The sequence below is a fragment of the Bufo bufo genome, chromosome 7 (genome assembly GCF_905171765.1).
Source record: "Bufo bufo chromosome 7, aBufBuf1.1, whole genome shotgun sequence".
NCBI classification, from domain to species: domain Eukaryota; kingdom Metazoa; phylum Chordata; class Amphibia; order Anura; family Bufonidae; genus Bufo; species Bufo bufo.
The window spans coordinates 225,485,527-225,504,261 of record NC_053395.1 but is presented as its reverse complement, the minus strand read 5'-3'; the positions used below and the strand labels follow the sequence as shown (position 1 = coordinate 225,504,261).

At 46.1% G+C, this 18,735-nt stretch overlaps 1 protein-coding gene across 2 annotated transcripts in view; it reads left to right on the top strand.

Annotated features, from left to right (window-relative positions):
• TNRC18 (trinucleotide repeat containing 18) overlaps positions 1-18,735 on the top strand; it is a 146,789-nt gene that overhangs the window by 45,983 nt on the left and 82,071 nt on the right. For both annotated transcript variants that reach the window (XM_040440936.1, XM_040440935.1), the window contains exons 6-7: positions 4,186-4,385; positions 9,558-9,704. In XM_040440936.1, the coding sequence (XP_040296870.1) occupies positions 4,186-4,385; positions 9,558-9,704 (347 nt within the window). The remainder of the gene's footprint in view (positions 1-4,185; positions 4,386-9,557; positions 9,705-18,735) is intronic.

Sequence of the window (18,735 nt, the reverse complement as noted above, 5' to 3'; positions counted from 1 at the left end):
TGCAGGCATCAACACTTAGGGCAGTGCTTGACTGCTTCAGCCATGTAAGTATAGACTGGTGGAGCCACCGAAGCAGCCGTGGTGGGGGGTTTACTAGGTAAGTAATAGTTATTTTAACATGTTATCTGCTTTCAGACTAATTTTAAAAAGCCATTTTAAAGATTGTAAAAACATTTGTAAAAAGATATGATTGCCATTCGCTTTCCCTTGAAGGAATATGAAACAGAACATTCTCAAAATTAACAATCCTATCAGTTCCTCCGCCAGTTACTTTCGTCAGGGCTGCACCTTGCTTTTCTGCTGCCTGAGGCCAGAGTCTCAACTGGCCTCATGGTTGATGCGGCCCTGCCTCACATTGCAAGCAAAATGAAAATATATGTAGAATTATCTGTGTCCCAGGAGATCATCGTCTCCTTTCCATTCTTCCTTTTCCCAGTCTTGTGTCTGGCTGTAAGGAAATTGGCTGCAAAAACGTAGATTGTTAAGTCCTGTTCCCTTGGTTAAGGCAGAAGTCTGGCAGCAGCTTATTCCCCTCTCCCCATTGCAATACATATGCACTCTCAGCCAATGCAGTCTTCATGTTTATGGTTGATTCATACGGGTAATATAGCTGTCGGCCAAACAAGGCATTGGCTGTGTATATCCAGCTTAAGGGCTCATTCAGACGGCCGTATGCTGTCCGCAAAAATACTGAATGCTATCCGTTTTTTTGCGGATCCGCAAAAAAACGGATAGCATTCAGTATTTTTGCGGACCCATAGACTTCAATGGGGCCATGTCCTGATTTTCACGGACAAGTATAGGACATGTTTAATTTTTTTTGCGGATCCGCAAAAAAACGGATAGCATTCAGTATTTTTGCGGACAGCATACGGCCGTCTGAATGAGCCCTAAGGCTGAGTTTTCCAGTGTGTCTGGATATCTTCGTTAAAGGGGTTGTCCGGGTTCAGAGCTGAACCCGGACATCCCTCCATTTTCCCCCCGGCAGCCCCCCTGACTTGGACATCGGAGCAGTTCATGCTCCGATGCTCTCCTTTGCCCTGCGCTAAATTGGCAGGTCAAGAGCGGTTTTGTTTATAATTGCACACTGCCTGGCAGAAGCTTCCACCTGGCAGTGTGTTCGGTGACGTCACCGGCTCTAATGGGCGTGCTTTAGCGCTGCCCTAGCCATTTTGTACTGGCTAGGGCAGCTCTAGAGCCTGCCCATCAGTGCCGGTGACATCACCGGGCTTCCTGGCAGCCCCATGGAGAACCCCGGTACGTCACCGGAACTCCAAAAAATGCCTTTGCCCTGCGCGATTTAGCGCAGTGCAAAGGAGAGCATCGGAGCATGAACTGCTCCGATGCTCAAGTTAGGGGGGCTGCCGGGGGGAAAATGGGGGGATGTCCAGGTTCAGCTCTGACCCCAGACAACCATTTTAACTATATACAATAGTGCTAGAAAGTTTATGAATTCTTAAAATTGTTCTATATTTCTGCATAAATTTTACCTAAAATGACAGATTGTCACCCAAGTCCTAAAAATCAAACAAACGAGTAAAAAATGTTAGACTTGGTCTTTTTTTTTATTGAGGAAAATGATCCAATATCACATGTCTGTGAGTGGTAAAAGTATGTGAACCCTTGCATTCAGTATCTGGTGCGACGCCTGCAGCTAAACCTTTCCGGTCGTTGTTGCTTGGTCCTGCACGTCGGCCTGGAGGGTCTGTTATAAGGAAAGATTAAAAGAATGACATTTATTTAGTCTTAAGAAGAGGCTCTAAAGGGGTCCGTGATTAACCTGTGTAAATATATAAATCGGCCGTACAAAAAAATATGGTGAAAACCTGTTCCATGAGAAATCCCCTCAAAAGACAAGGGGGCGCTGCCTCCGACTGGAGAAGAAAAAGTTCAGTCTCCTCAAAGCTTTTACTGTAAGGCCACAATCGTCACACAACCGCTTTTAGAACCAATTGAAGTCAATGGGGCTATTCAAATGGCTGTTTTTCTAATGGCCCGTGAATAGGGGCTGTCAAAAAATAGGACATGTTCTATTTTTGTCCATTTTCACAGCCAGACCGACCTCACTAAAATAAATGGCACCGGTTATAACGGCTGTTAGGCATGATTGAACTCGTCTAATGGGCTTTAAAAATAGGTACACTAGTGGACAATGGCTGCTTCGGGGTTAAAAAAAAAATTAACTCACCTCATTCACTTGCACAGGCAGTGCTCCCCTTAAATCCTAGAGGACCTGCATGAGCGCAGTTTGCACGTTATTAATGCTGGGGGCCACTATGGGGACATTAATAATGCTGGGGACCACTATGGGGGACATTATTAATGCTGGGGACCACTATGGGGGACATTATTAATGCTGGGGGCCACTATGGGGGACATTATTAATGCTGGGGGCCACTATGGGGGACATTATTAATGCTGGGGGCCACTATGGGGGACATTATTAATGCTGGGGGCCACTATGGGGGACATTATTAATGCTGGGGGCCACTATGGGGGACATTATTAATGCTGGGGGCCACTATGGGGACATTAATAATGCTGGGGGCCACTATGGGGGACATTATTAATGCTGGGGGCCACTATGGGGGACATTATTAATGCTGGGGGCCACTATGGGGGACATTATTAATGCTGGGGGCCACTATGGGGGACATTATTAATGCTGGGGGCCACTATGGGGGACATTATTAATGCTGGGGGCCACTATGGGGGACATTATTAATGCTGGGGGCCACTATGGGGGACATTATTAATGCTGGGGGCCGCTGTGGGGGGCATTATTAATGCTGGGGGCTGCTGTGGGGGGCATTATTAATGCTGGAGGCTGCTATGGGGGGGCATTATTAATGCTGGAGGCTGCTGTGGGGGCATTATTAATGCTGGAGGCTGCTGTGGGGGCATTATTAATGCTGGAGGCCGCTGTGGGGGCATTATTAATGCTGGGGGCCGCTGTGGGGGGCATTATTAATGCTGGAGGCCGCTGTGGGGGGCATTATTAATGCTGGAGGCCGCTGTGGGGGGCATTATTAATGCTGGAGGCCGCTGTGGGGGGCATTATTAATGCTGGAGGCTGCTATGGGGGGGCATTATTAATGCTGTGGGGGACATTATTAATGCTGGGGGCCGCTGTGGGGGGCATTATTAATGCTGGAGGCTGCTGTGGGGGGGCATTAATGCTGGGGGCTGCTGTGGGGGGGCATTATTAATGCTGGAGGCTGCTGTGGGGGGGCATTATTAATGCTGGAGGCCGCTGTGGGGGGCATTATTAATGCTGGAGGCCGCTGTGGGGGGCATTATTAATGCTGGAGGCTGCTATGGGGGGGCATTATTAATGCTGTGGGGGACATTATTAATGCTGGGGGCCGCTGTGGGGGGCATTATTAATGCTGGAGGCTGCTGTGGGGGGGCATTATTAATGCTGGAGGCTGCTGTGGGGGGGCATTATTAATGCTGGAGGCTGCTGTGGGGGGGCATTATTAATGCTGGAGGCTGCTGTGGGGGGGCATTATTAATGCTGGAGGCTGCTGTGGGGGGGCATTATTAATGCTGGAGGCTGCTGTGGGGGGGCATTATTAATGCTGGAGGCTGCTGTGGGGGGGCATTATTAATGCTGGAGGCTGCTGTGGGGGGGCATTATTAATGCTGGAGGCTGCTGTGGGGGGCATTATTAATGCTGTGGGCTGCTGTGGGGGGCATTATTAATGCTGTGGGGGACATTATTAATGCTGGGGGCCGCTGTGGGGGGCATTATTAATGCTGGAGGCCGCTGTGGGGGGCATTATTAATGCTGTGGGGGACATTATTAATGCTGGAGGCCGCTGTGGGGGACATTGTGTGAGGAATGATCTATTTTTAATGGCCATTAAAAACAGCCAGACGACCAGAAAATGGACGCAAAATGGTTGTGAAAAGAGCGTTTCATGGCCATGTAGCCTAAGAGCTGGTAATCTGTGGCATAGTCGCCTCAGGACGTGGTCACAGCAGGAACTGGGAACGTTATTTAACAAAGACTTAGATGAAAGGCTTAAAATTAAATAGGATTAATGTAAATGTGTAGAAGTCTCGCCCTCCTTCTCAAAAATTCACATCCCCGTCTATCTCTTGGTTGAACGTCATGGACTTGTGTCTTTTTTTTCAACTGTATTACGGTCCCAGTGTAATTATATCACGTTTGTCTTTCAGAGAAAACAAAGAACTTGCTGATCTCTCTCAGATGCACTCGTCGGGATGTGCGGCCATTGGATTGAGCCCTAACCTGATGGTAACTGGAGGGACTGCACTGTCCAGACCTTGGGTTCCAGACTCCACTTCACATTTGGCTGCACATCCCTGGTTATCTAGTGGAATTATGCCTTGTATGTGGCATGCTGATCACCCCTATGGTAAGTTAAAGAGCATCTGTCGCCAAATGTGGAGCAATCATTCTAGAGTCATGTTATAAATACAGTATATAGTGCACTGGACGGCTGTGATTTCCGTCCAAGTATTATAGCAAAATTGTTGCTTAGTAATATTTTTCAGAGGTTTCACCTTTTAATAAAGGAACAGACATATGTATGCGGAAAGCACATGGATGATTTGTGTCCTTTCCACATCCATATGTCCTTTCTGCAAAAAGATAGAACCGTGGACCCATTGTAAATGGGTCAGGCAAAAATGCAGAAGCAACGACGACGGTGTCCGTATTTTGTGGATACACAATTTCCTGACCGCAAAATGCATACGGTCATGTGCGTGAGGCCTAAGCGTGTATACATAGATAGCGGTCAGTCAGTGATGAGACCTCCCGCTGCTGAGCTCAGAATCTGCTGAGATTTTAGTGAATAAAATACAAGTTGCACTGAATCTTTTCTCACAAAACTGTGGTGCGTTTGCTGCCTGCAGATTGCATTGCAGTTTTTTCAACGTTTAGGGGGTCATTTATTAGGACCGGCGTTTTAGATGCCGGTCTGAATATCCCCTATAGCTAGCGTTGGATACGCCAGAGTTATGAAGAGGCACCATTTTCTACGCCTAAAACAGGCATAGAAAATGGTAAATGAGACAGGCCTGCTGGCCCGTCCCCGCCTACGCCATACCCCCTTTTTTACATCTGACGTGAGTGGGGAAAAGTCGCAGATTACGGCGCAGAGGACCATTGCGCCACAATCTGCGCCAGAAATAAGCCGTATTTCTGGTTAGTAAATGACCCCCTTAGTCTTTAATTGTCACACTCTTAAGAGTCATAACGTCTGTATTTTCCCATCGATGTAGCTTTGTGAGGGCTTGTTTTTATGGGACAAGTAATATTTTTTAATGGCACCATTTTTTTTTGTGTGGTATGGAAAAAAAAACTAATTCTGATGTTATATTTTTATGCCATATGATGTGCACTATAAATAAAATGTTATGTTCATTGTACAGATCATTACAAATGTGTATATATATATTTTTATGTACTGGTGAACTGTTTTAAAATAAATAAAATTATACATTTTTAATGAAAATGGGTTTTACTGTATTTTTTTTTTTTTCTATTCACTTGCTGCAGCTCTTTTTTTTTCTAGCACATGTAATGCATAATCCTATAATACATAGTATTTAATAGTACTCGATTAAAGATGCCGCTGATCATCCGATGAAGAAGCAAAATGTGGTGAAATGATCGTTAGTGCAGATTCCCCAGTCATTGTTACTGGGCAGAAACAATGCAGATGTATGGCTGCGTTCACACGGGCGAGATTTCCGCGCGGGTGCAATGCGGTAGGTGAACGTATTGCACCCGGACTGAATCCCGACCCATTCATTTCTATGGGGCTGTTCAGATGAGTGGTGATTTTCACGCATCACTTGTGCGTTGCGTGAAAATCGCAGCATGCTCTATATTCTGCGTTTTTCACGCAACGCAGGCCCCATAGAAGTGAATGGGGCTGTGTGAAAATCGCAAGCATCCGCAAGCAAGTGCGGATGCGGTGCGATTTTCACGCACGGTTGTTAGGAGACGATCGGGATGGAGAGCCAATCATTATTATTTTCCCTTATAACATGGTTATAAGGGAAAATAATAGCATTCTGAATACAGAATGCATAGTAAACTAGCGCTGGAGGGGTTAATTTTTTTTTAAACTCACCACTTGATCGCGAAGCCCGGCATCTCCTTCTGTCTCCTTTGCTGAACAGGACCTGTGGTGGGCATTAATTACAGGTAAAGGACCTTTGGTGACGTCACTCCGGTCATCACATGATCCATCACATGATCTTTTACCATGGTGATGGATCATGTGATGACCGGAGTGACGTCACCAAAGGTCCTTTACCTGTAATTAATGCCCACCACAGGTCCTGTTCAGCAAAGGAGACAGAAGGAGATGCCAAGCTACGCGATCAAGTGGACTAAGGTGAGTTAAATTATTTATTTTTATTTTTTTAACCCTTCCAGCGCTAGTTTACTATGCATTCTGTATTCAGAATGTATTATTTCCCCTTATAACCATGTTATAAGGGGAAATAATACAATCTACAGAACACCGATCCCAAGCCCGAACTTCTGTGAAGAAGTTCGGGTTTGGGTACCAAACATGCGCGATTTTTCTCACGCGAGTGCAAAACGCATTACAATGTTTTGCACTCGCGCGGAAAAATCGCGGGTGTTCCCGCAACGCACCCGCACATTTTCCCGCAACGCCTGTGTGAACCCAGCCTATGAGGACGAGGGATCATATTAGCCATCGCTCATCCTCATACTGTGGAGGAGATCGGTGCATGTAAGAGCTGCCCTTCACCTCCACTAATGAGCAGGCAATTATCGGGAAAAACACTTCCTTCCCAATAATTAGCTGCAGGTCAGAGAGTGTAAATCTGTCATTATGGGAAGATTATTGATGGCAAACATGGTAACCCTTTGGAACCCTGCGATCACGGGTAAACAAAAAAGACAATGACATAAATTATAAAGATGTCAAACACAATAGCTAAGTGATTAATAATGTAACTTTATTATATGTAAAAATAAAGCAGAACATAAAATACAGAAGTAGCACAGCGCGGCAAAGTACAATGAACAGATAAAGTAATTGCCCAGCTGTCCTGAAGAAGGGTAAGGAGAGCAGTATGGTTCTACAACATCTGTTCAGATGAGCTTCCCTCCTGGTTTGTTCCTAATGGTCTCTTATGTTTAATTATATATCACAATCCTTGAAGAGTAAGAGTCTTATCAATCATTGTGTCTTATCCATCCCTCCAAGATATGTGTACCTGAAAGACTGGGGGTGGCTGTTTGCTGTCAGTTTCTGCTCACCTCTCATAATTTAATGGTTCACATTTGAATATATTGAGACATGAATTACAGTGTTAAAGTTTTCAGTTAAGAGCTTCTCACTGCCTCTTGTTACGAAGCGGATATGGAGCCACTGTGTCACTTCAATAGATTTGGCTTCGGGCTACTCCTGAGGTCATTTTCTAATTGCCTTTCTCCCGTTTTCTTTATCCTTTAACCCCTATACAGGGATCAGGACTCTGGTGCAGGGGAACCACCAGACCACTACCCCTTATAGTAATCTCTGTTCAAGTGACACTGGTGTGGAGCACAGAGCGATCCAAAAAACTGTCCGAGGTCAGAATAGGCAGTTCAGGATCAGAACTATGATCAGGCAGAGTTCAGGTCAGACAGCGAAGGTTCAAGTCTGGGAAACAGGTAGAAGTCAGTACACGGGCAGGCAAAAGTAGAAACTGTAGAACTTTGCAGATTGCTTGCAAACTGGAACCTATTACTCAGGCACATTCCCACAGGGGAAGGTGCCTTAAGTACCCCAAGGTGGCCATCCATTGGCTGGGAAAGATTGGGGTGTATGCACGCCCTGTGAGCATAGCAGAAGCAGGCCTAAGCCTGCATGGAGGAGAGGGAAGCTGGCAGCAATATTCCAGCGGCCAGACCCTCAAGTTAGGAGGAGGGAAACGCCGAATGGTCCGAGCTGCTGGGACACCGGAGCAGGAAGGAGATAAACCAGCCATTCGCACCAGGAGGAGAGCAGCAATGGTGGGCACAGAATACTGACAGAACATAAACTTATTATCCTCTCAATGTGAATTTGGTAGAACTGAAATTCAAGCGACCATTATACACCAAGCCTAGCCTCAGATAATTTTCAAGGATGACCACCTCCCACCAGATCATTACGTGGGACGTCAAGGGATTGTTTCACTTCAGCAAATGGCATCTATTATGGAGAGAAAGTTACTACAAGGCACTTCCTAATGTATTGTGATTCTCCATATTGCTTCCTTTACTGGCTTGATTAATTTTTCCATCACATTATACACTGCTCTTTTCCAGGGGATACGGCCTGTAATCCAGCAGCGGTGGTTGTGCTTACACACTATAGGAAAAGGCCTCTCTGGTGGTCGGGACTGCGGGAGAGTGCATAGGGAAAATTAATCCTGCCAGCAAAGGAAGCAATATGGACAATCACAATACATTAGGAAGTAGTAACTTTCTCTACACGATAAATGCTATTTTCTGAAGTGAGACAACCCCTTTTATGTAATTGGTGAAATGCACTTATCAGTCTAGTATATAGGAACTTCAAAGTCTGGGAAAGGGAATTAAAGTAGTTTTTTTTTTTTGGGGGGGGTGGGATAAAAACCCTGCCATTTACATGCTAATAATAGGAACTGCTAAGTCTATGAAATCTTGCAATGCTTACTTGGAAAGAGAATAGTTGGCCTCTTTTTGGGGGCTTGCTGCTGAGGACGAGCATACTCGTCCCATGTCATCACCAGATTAATCATACACCATGTGGGTACTTTTATCAAGTTCTGCGCTCCAGAATAATGGCTTCAAAAAGTTGCAACTTTTATTTTGTCCTTTTGACATCATTTGCAACCAAAAAAATTGCTAAATTTTGCATTTTTACACCAATCTCTCTAGTTTTGAAAAGTAGAAGAGACTGTTGAGCTGATTAAAGCAAGATTTGTTAACGGCTATTTTTTAAAAAGTCGCCAAAAGTTGTGATTTGTGCTCTAGTAAAGGGTTGTATATAGTGACATCTCAGGACAGAAGCTTTAGACTTAAAGGGATTGTACAAGAATGGAGGGGGAGGGGGAGGGGGGGGGGGTGAAACTCGTCTCCTCCATTCTGCCAGACTTGCAAAGGGAAGACAACTTACCTGCTGTGTGGCGGTGTCTGGCTCCCCTTGCATCATGTTACCATTTGTCATGATGCAAGGGGAGCTGGACTCTGCTGCAGCCAGTGATTTGCTATGGCAATGTCTAACCGGCTGCTGACATCGCTGGAGCCCAGCGAGCATTGCAGGTCTGTAGGAGGAGGAGGAGGAGTGGTGAGCCGGCACCCAGAAGTATGTTATTGTCCCTTTGCAGGTCCAGCCGAATGGGGGGTTTGCGAAACCCCCCTCATTCTTCCACATCCCCTTTAAACATTGTGCAACATTTGATACATTTTGCGCAAATTATGGCAAAGGAGACTCCAATCGTGTCGTTCACAGGTAATTAATCTGTGTAGTATTCAGTAGTATGATGTTCTAAACAATTGACTTTCTTCTGTTTTTTTTTTTCCCCAGGTTTAGCTCATCCCACTCTTCATGAGGGAATAAACCCTTCAATTCCACCAGGAATAGCTGCATCATTGCCATCCGCTTACAGTTTTGCAAGAGAACCCCGCAGTGGACAAATTGTGGTCATTCCAGCCGAACATATATCACATTTTGGTATGTAAAAGAAGAAAACTGTGAAGCGACACGTTTGACTGTTGTACCCATATTCTATTTTCCGAAATACACTTCTCCTTGTTATTTTCTTAAAAAGCAAATCTTTAGATTGAAGCAAATCTTTTGTTTTGTCTTTTTAAGGGGTTTCTGAGATCTAAAACATTTTAGGGGTGGCTGGGCATGGGTTGGGGAAAAAAAAAACTTGATTACTCTTAATGATACTGTTCATGAGTCCTCCATGATGTTGCTGTGCTGAGATAACCCTCCTCCAACCAAGTAGGGAGAGGAAGAATAAACTGTAGCCTCCTCCAGCTCTTCTTAAGTCTCTTACTGGATGCAGACAGCCTAGAGAGTCAACCGCATCGGGTGGGAATTAGGCCATGACTTTGTGGAGGAGAAGGAAATTACTGGTAAGTGTAATCCAGTTTTCCCTGTTTTCCTCCATGACGGCACTATGCTGAGATATACCAAAAAAAATAATTGGTATAAGTTTTTTGTATTTTTTACCGAGGCGAACAAATCTATCTGCAGGACGCCCCACTTGTCTGTTGGCTGACTGAATACTTGAGGATTTAGACTCCACTCACCTGGGCATAACGTCGCTCTGTTGAGGAAGTCCGCTTTTTTTTTCACACCTCATTTTAAATGAACAGCAGACAGAGACCTTACATGATTCCCTGCCCAGGGAACAGAAGATTCATTGCCTCCCTGTGGTGGTTCAAATATGCAACTGCCGTCATATTCTCTGACTTTACTTGAACATTCTTCCCTGTCAATTCTGCCAATAAAGATTTTAGGGCTTCCCAGACTGCGGTTAGTTCTCTCCGATTCGAGAACATTATTGTGTGGATTTTTGACCATTCTCCATGAAACAAGAGATGATGCCAGTTGGCATCCAACCTCAAAAATGCACATCCATGGTGACTATGTCCAGGTCTTTAATCACCCTGGTTACTTAACAATCGAGCCCACTTCACTGCCAGGATAAAAGGGACCAGAGGCGGCTCTAGACTTTGTGAGGCTTTAGGCGAAACTCAAACATGAGGCCCCCACGAAGATCGTTGAAATGCCCGTGATCTCCCGTACGGCGCCCCAGCTCAGTCCTCAAGAAATAAGCTGTGTCAACACTCCCCCTCCAGGTATCTCTATGGAAGACTCTGAGATACACAAGTGCTGTATCTGCGGCTCTCCCATAGATACATGAAGGGGGAGTGTTGACCACCGCTCCGGGCACAAGGATATCCGGAGTACCTTACAGGAGATTGTGGGGGATCCCAACGGCCAGACCCCTATTTTCCTTATTTTCCTATCCCGGAGTACCCCTTTAATATGCAGTGACATCACAGTAAAGGGTTAATATGCACAGTGACAACACAGTACAGGGCTTATATTCACAGTGCATATTAAGACTTTGCATTAACCCTGGCCCAGTCATTTTGCTGTACTTGCTTTACAGCAGCACATACCTCTCACATCCAGGGCCTCCCAGGTGACGTCTCCTCCGATGTAGATCTTCTCTGTCATCATCTTCTCCATTCAGTCCGGACTCTTCTCTCAGCCGCCTCATCTCTGCAGAGTGTGACACACAGACATCTTAGCTTCCTCACATTTCCAACCTGGAGTCCCCACAGTGTTATCCTGACGCTCGCTGTGCCCCCCAATACCCCCAAATACTATCCTGAAGAAATAATAGTGCCCCCATAGTAATAGTGCTCCTCATAGTCCCACCAATAATAATTCCCTTCTAGAATGCCCCTATTAGTAATACTGCCCCCTACAATGCTCCCATTATGTAATCCACCCCACACTATGTAATTTGCCCCCATTAAGTAATTTGTCCGCCACACTGCCCCCATTAAGTAATTTGCCCCCCACACTGCCCCCATTAAGTAATTTGCCCCCCACACTGCCCCCATTAAGTAACTTGCCCCCCACACTGCCCCCAATCATTTGTCCGCCACACTGCCCCCATTAAGTAATTTGCCCGCCACACTGCCCCCATTAAGTAATTTGCCCGCCACACTGCCCCCATTAAGTAATTTGCCCGCCACACTGCCCCCATTAAGTAATTTGCCCGCCACACTGCCCCCATTAAGTAATTTTCCCCCACACTGCCCCCATTAAGTAATTTGCCTGCCACACTGCCCCATTAAGTAATTTGCCCCCCACACTGCCAGGGAGGGGGGACTTGGAGGGTGGTACAGCAGCCAGCAGGATAAGGACACACACCTGAACACCTTGGAGGATTCTTCTTCGGTTCGGTGGCACCAGTCCACACTCCACAGTGACAGTCCACCACCACTGACACTGTCTTCAGGGCGGCGCTGGCGGCAGCCAGAACGGTCTGGTCGGGTCACTGGACAACAGACACAGCCGGTGAGGTGAGCAGGGACCTGGCGGCTGGCGCCCCTTCTTTCCCTGCCTGGGCAGCGCTCTGAGGGCGGGGCGCGTCTGCCGTTGCATTTAGAGACGTGCCTGTGTGGCGGCACACTCTGAGCCCCAGCAGCCTCTGCTCTCTCAAAGAGGCAGAGAGCAGAGGGGCTCGAGCGGCCTGGCCGCGGCGGCTCGTCTTAAGTTATTGTCTTTACTTAACTAGCACTAGGTCCAGAGAAGCAGACAATTAAATTGCGGCGGTGTCAGGTGCTGGTGGGAGCAAAAGCGAGGCCCCCACCAGCGCGAGGCCTTAGGCGGCGGCCTAAGTGGCCTAATGGAAGAGCCGCCTCTGAAAGGGACATTGCCTGTCTGATTGAACAAGACTGCTGGCCCAAAAAACTTCTTCACCTGACTCAGAACTTTTGTCACTTTCTGCAGGTAGAAAACATTTTTGACAATTGGAATCCAAGAGGATTGCTAGGAACACAATCTCTCAAGAGGGTTAAGGACTGGAATTTTTCTCGTTTTTTATTATCCTTCCCAGATGCTATAATAACTGGCAGGTCTGAAGCACATTGTTTTTTAGAGTTGCCCACTATGAGGAGATTATCTAAGTAGGGAATTATAACTACATTCAGTCTCCAAGTCAGCCACCACTTCCAGAATAACTTTTGTATATACCCTGGGTTTTGAAGTGACCTGAAACTGGAAGTGATGAACCACAAACGTCAGGAATGTCTGGTCTCTCTGGCAAACGGGAACATGACGGCATCCTGTAAATCCAGAGATGTCATGAAATCTCCTTTCTCTAACAGTCGTTGATTTCACTGACTCCATCTTGAACCTTTCGTATTATATGGATTTGTTTAGTTCTTTCAGATTTATTATTTATTTATTTATTACACCAGAGAGTAATAACCCTGTCCCCATTGATCTCGCAGGACTTGAGTTATTGCCATCATTGACAATAAATCCAAAATGCCCCTTTCTAGTGCCTGCAGTTAGAGAACTGGAGAACTCTGCAGTGGTTGGGGAGGACAGATCTTATAGTGCAGCCTGATCTTAGAATCAACCGATTTAATGTGATTTTCCCCATTGTACAATGACATTTCTGATCCTTCCTACCACTTGAATTTTGCTGCCATTGTTTAGGGGTTTCAAAGGTCTTTGTGTTGAGCAAAAACCTTCTACTTTTCCCTTCTTTCTAGGATTTTCCTCTGTCTGCCTTTTTGGATGGAAAGAAACCCCCCTTTTTATATTTCTGAAAAGGAAATTTTCTCTTTCTGTCTACCGGAAAATACTTTTTTGAATCGGAGGTTGTTTTCAAGATCCATTGGGTCTTTTAAAGACCCCCATAACCTCAAAAGGAAGAGCATTATAACTCTTGACTCTGCAAGAGATAAATCAACTTTAGGACAACTAATAAGAAAAGAGTCGTCCCCACCGTCTGCGCTTTATAGCTTTCTGTCTGGAACCTTGCATTCCCTTTTAATGGAAAAAAAAATCCAGGTTTTTCCTCTACATAAAAAAAAAAAAATCAATCTCTTTCTCTTTTCTAGGCCACTAAACCTTTCATCCAATAAATCCATAGCAGTATGTACAGCTTTAATTAACTCTTTCGTGTCCATGGATGAAACTATGTAGAGATAAAAATAGGAAGAGTGGGACGCCACATGTCTGGTATCAGTTGTTTAGATGTTAGTTTAAGAGGCAAGAGTTACCCGATCGTGTTGTGAGGAGTCACAACAACTGTAAATTGCACTGCTGGTTATTTAAAATCCCGACCAGTGGGCGGTTGTCCAGGGCTGCGGCCGCGGTCCTCTGCGATGCTTGGAGCGATCGACAGGTTAAATAGCTGGTTGTAAATAGTTGGTTCAGGATCTTTGAAGGCGCTGCCGGCACTTAGATAAGTAAAACATCAGGAGTGATGCCAGTAATAAAGGATGATATTTTATTTTAGTTTAGTCTACGCGTTTTGTATCAAGTCCTGACGAAGAGGGTAATCCAGCCCTCGAAACGCGTAGACTAAACTGCAATAAAAGATCATCCTTTATTACTGGCCTCACTCCTGATGTTTTACTTATCTGAGTCCCGGCAGCGCCTTCAAAGATCCTGAACCAACTTTTTACAACCAGCCATGGATGAAACTAAATATTTTTTATATTCAGAGTCAGAATGTGACTCCTGAAGCAAAAGTTTAGAATCGGAGTCTGAGAAAAAAGATGCAGAACTACTTTGCTCCCCTTACATTTAGAGGTAGATGGTATAGACTCAGAGATTGCAAAATCTGCCAATGCTGACCGCATCTCCTGCCTAGTTGCATCTTTCATCTGTTCCTTCAAGGAAGGAACCAAATCTGTGACAATTTTTGCGGTACATTTTTGACAAAGCTCAGGGTACTTTCACACTAGCGTTTTTCTTTTCCAGTATTGAGTTCCGTCATAATGGACAATATTTATTCGGCCCACCAGTGACAGTGGCAGGTTTTCCCAGGCCTCGATTTTACGGGTGATATACTCCATGGTAGGAACCACATTCAATGGATAAAACTGACTGGGGTCTCTGTGTATCTGAATCCCCAAGTATACGAAGCTATCAACCACCTCTAATCGAGAAAGTGGAGACACGTCTGTTCTTTCCACTTTGTCGACAAGGCACAGGCTGGACTTCGCCCAATTAACCCGGAGTCCCGAGTAGGTTCCAAAGCGGTCTACCGTAACCAGGAGCGTCTGCATACAGCGATAACTTCTCTTGTATTCCTGCTATTCTCCATCTATTTATCAGCATACTGTCATTGATCAATTGGGCAAGAGGTTCCATGATTAGGGCAAACAGCATAGGTGACGGGGGGGAAACCTTGTCTGGTACCCCTATGTAGCCTAAAGGGACTTGACAGGTAGCCATTCACCCTTACACTCGCCTTTGGGGCCTGATATAGTAACTGCACCCACCGTATAAAACACAGGGGGAATTTTAAACAGTTCAGTGTCTCCCACATGAACTGGGACACGTATAAAAAAGAGGTTATCTGAATTCTTCTAAGGGCTCAAAAGAGTGCCCCTGGAGAAGTGAAAAGAGTCGCCAACAGGACTGTGACTGGGACCGTGTGTAGATATATGAAAGATGTGGAGACAAATCAAAGTAGGCTTAGTGTTAGCGATGCTTAACACTCGATCATGGAAGTGAATAAAAGGTATATCAAATACCAGTCGGAGTAATGATGTCCAGACAAGTGGACGAAACCACACTGATATGAGTGAAAGAGAGGAGCGCCAAACTTCTAGTCATATAACGAGTGGTGCTGATGATCAATAAGTAATGATATGATGATAAAACCCTTAACAGGAGGAAAACAAAACTCTTACAATATTGTTAGAATGGATAAACCCAGGTAGTCACCGTGACCAAAAGTAAAGGTTATATAAACTAGACAAGCAGTGTATTGATGTGCCCAGTTGGGATTGAGCAACGAGATAAGCTCAGGACACTTGGGCTGGGTCCCCCCCGGCCGGGATCGCTCGTAGAATGGTCGAGATCCAGGTAAGTATGCCAGGTCTGCAATCAAGGTGGAAAATAGCAGCCGGATCCTCAACTTCATGGAAAATCTCTCTTTATTGTGCAATAGATATACGTCGCAACGCGTTTCGGGGGTCTTTATAATACCCCCTTCATCAGGAGCAGATATATCCCACATGAACTGCTTTCTCATTGTCAAGGGAGGCTATCGCCCCGGCTCCCGCATTCTCGTGTCTAACCTGCAGGTTTGTGAATAACCTCCTGAGATTTATATCCAGGGTCTTAGCCGGCATGAAGCCGGATTGATCGGGGTATAACATCGCTACGACCTCTAGCCAGAACTTTCGCTAAAATTTTAGTATCAATGTTCAGAAGGGAAATTGGTCTATATGACCTGCACTGGTCCGGGGGGCTTCCCAGGTTTGTGGATAACTACAATAGTCGCCTCCATAAAAAGATGGGGGGGGGAGTCTATTGTATTCAAAAGCATATTCAAACAGCTTAATGAGCGCGCACATTGCATGTCCTCATCTAGCTTGTACCACTCCAGAGGGAAGCCGTCCGGACCATGGGATCTCCCGACTGCCATGCTCTCTATTGCCGTCTTCATCTCTCCCACCGTCACTGGGGAGGCCAAGTAGTTCCTGTCCGACTGGGAATAGCGGTGTGAGCGGAATGGCCTTCAGGAAACTCTACAGGTCACTAATAATAGTAGGGGATGTTTTGGATTCATATAGATCAGAGTAATATCGGGCAAACTGATCACATATTTCCCCGGGCTCCTTTATCTGAATTCTCTCTATACCAGTAATGTATGAAACAACTGTTTGCGGCATTTCAGTTTTTGCTAAATAGGCTAGTGCTCTCCCATTCTTGTCACCCTCCAAGAAAACCACCTGTTTTTGGAATAAAAGCTTTTTCTGCGTATATTCCACTAAATGGAGGTTGAGGCGTCTTTGTGCTTCCACCCAATCCCTGCGTGTATCATCGCTCGGGTTCTGAGTGTAAACTTCGTCCGCAAGCACTAGTTCTGCTTCCAATCTAGCTCTAGTAATCCCAAGTTCTTTTCTATGTGTCGCTATAGCGTGAATAAGGTGCCCCGCAAAACCGCCTTGAAAGCCTCCCATTCAACACTAGGGTCTGAGGATCCCTCATTACCAGCCCAGTAGTCGGTAAACACGATGTCGTGCTGCGTTAGCCACAGGCAATACCTCCAACCACTTACAGTTAAGGCGCCACTGTCTATTTGGGGGTACAATCGGTTGGGTCAGGATCACAAGCAAGGGGGCATGATCCGAAATACCCCTTGGCAGGTATTCCACCTTAGTCATCATTGGCAAGAGGTCTCTACTAACAAAGACAAGGTCTATACGAGAGAGTGTAACAAATGATGCTGAGTAACATGAATATTGGCGATCCCTAGGATGTAGGTGTCTCCAACCCTCCATGGGCCTCTGCCCAGCTATTGAGCGATCTATTATGGGTTGCCTGGGGTTGGAGTTTATCTGCAATCGGATCTAAGACAGCGTTATAATCGCCCAACATTATTAGCGGGGCAGTCGGTAGGATCGCCACTTTTCCCATTATGTCGTCTAATACGCCTCGCTGAAATGGGGATATCTAGCCCCACTATAACATAATCTATTCCCCGCACCGCAGCAGAAACAATGACGTATCGGCCAGAGGAGGAACTGGAAAGGGAGCACTTTAGCTGTAATCCCGGAGACCCCTCTAGCATAGTTACTATATACTTTGTGGTAGGCAGACCTCTCAGGTGAGTCTCCTGCAGGATAACCACATCTGGGTTGTATCCCTTCAGATAGTTGAAGACCAGGGATCTTTTCACTTTGTCATTAAGCCCCCGGACATTCCAGGAGACAAACCTACAGGTGGCCATTCCAAAAGCGGAACCCTATGAAGCGACACAAGAGGACCCCAGAGTGCCCAGGCCAATCATACCCACATTCACACCGCAAGACACAGGACATAGACGAACATAACAGATTAACCCATATCAGTATTTGAAATAACCCCCACCCTGCCCAGACCCCCCCCCCCCCCCCCAACTTATCTGAGCCTAGCATCCCAAACCGTCCATACGCTAACCTTCTCTTAGAAACACAGGAAGACACATAGAACATGGACAGTCACCAATTCCTCGGTATTGTCGAACGAATCGAAGGGTCAACGAAGGTGTCCAGTCCATCTGAAGCTCCTCGCCCATAAATCGGCCATCCGTAGGGTGTGTAGTCACAGGTACTTGGGAACCCACGGATAATCGGCCTCTCCCGTCCAGCCAGTTGGATGCCGCTTCAGGGGTAGAAAATAATTTTGCAGATTCCCCATCCTGAACTCTGAGACGCGAAGGATATAGCATAGCATACTTGGAGCCCTTCTCTCGTAGACGTGATCTCACCGCTGTAAACTGCCGCCTCTGGACCTCTGATGAGAAATCTGGGTAGAATGAGATTCTAGTGTTTTCAAACTTTTCTCTTTCATCTGGCGAGCTGCTGCTAGTATAGTGTCTCCATCCCGATAATTCAGAACCTTCAGAATAAACAGTCGTGCAGGAGCCCCTGGTGGTAAGGGTCTGGTGGGTATTCTGTGTGCCCGCTCCACAACGAAATTGGGGGACGGGTTGATGGGGGCCAGACTTTGTTTAATGAGTTGCTTCGCAAAGTCCTGAGGTGATTGACCCTCAGCCCTTTCCGGAAGACCCAAAATGCGTATGTTATTACGCCTATTTCGGTTTTCTGCATCTTCCACCTTCGCCTGCAATGTTTTCACCTGCTGGCCCTCCCCTTACATGGTTTTCTACTACGTGCGCCACCTCTCCCACCTCTCCCAGTCGCCTCTCCACCTCTGCTGTTCTGCCTCGTATCTGATCAGTATCATGGCGGAGGCAGGTTAGATCTCGTTGAAGGTGATCTATTTTAGCTGTAAGTGCGGACTGGCAATTCGCAATGGCCGACATTATTTTACTCGGATCTATCTCCACTTGGTCAGGAGAACCACCCTCCCCTATCTCTTCTGTTTGGCTCATGACATCCACCAGCTCACAGGTGGTGCGCCCCTTCTTGCAGTCGCAGGAAGCGCAGGGCCGGCCTGATCTTTTTGACAAAGCTCAGGGTACTTTCACACT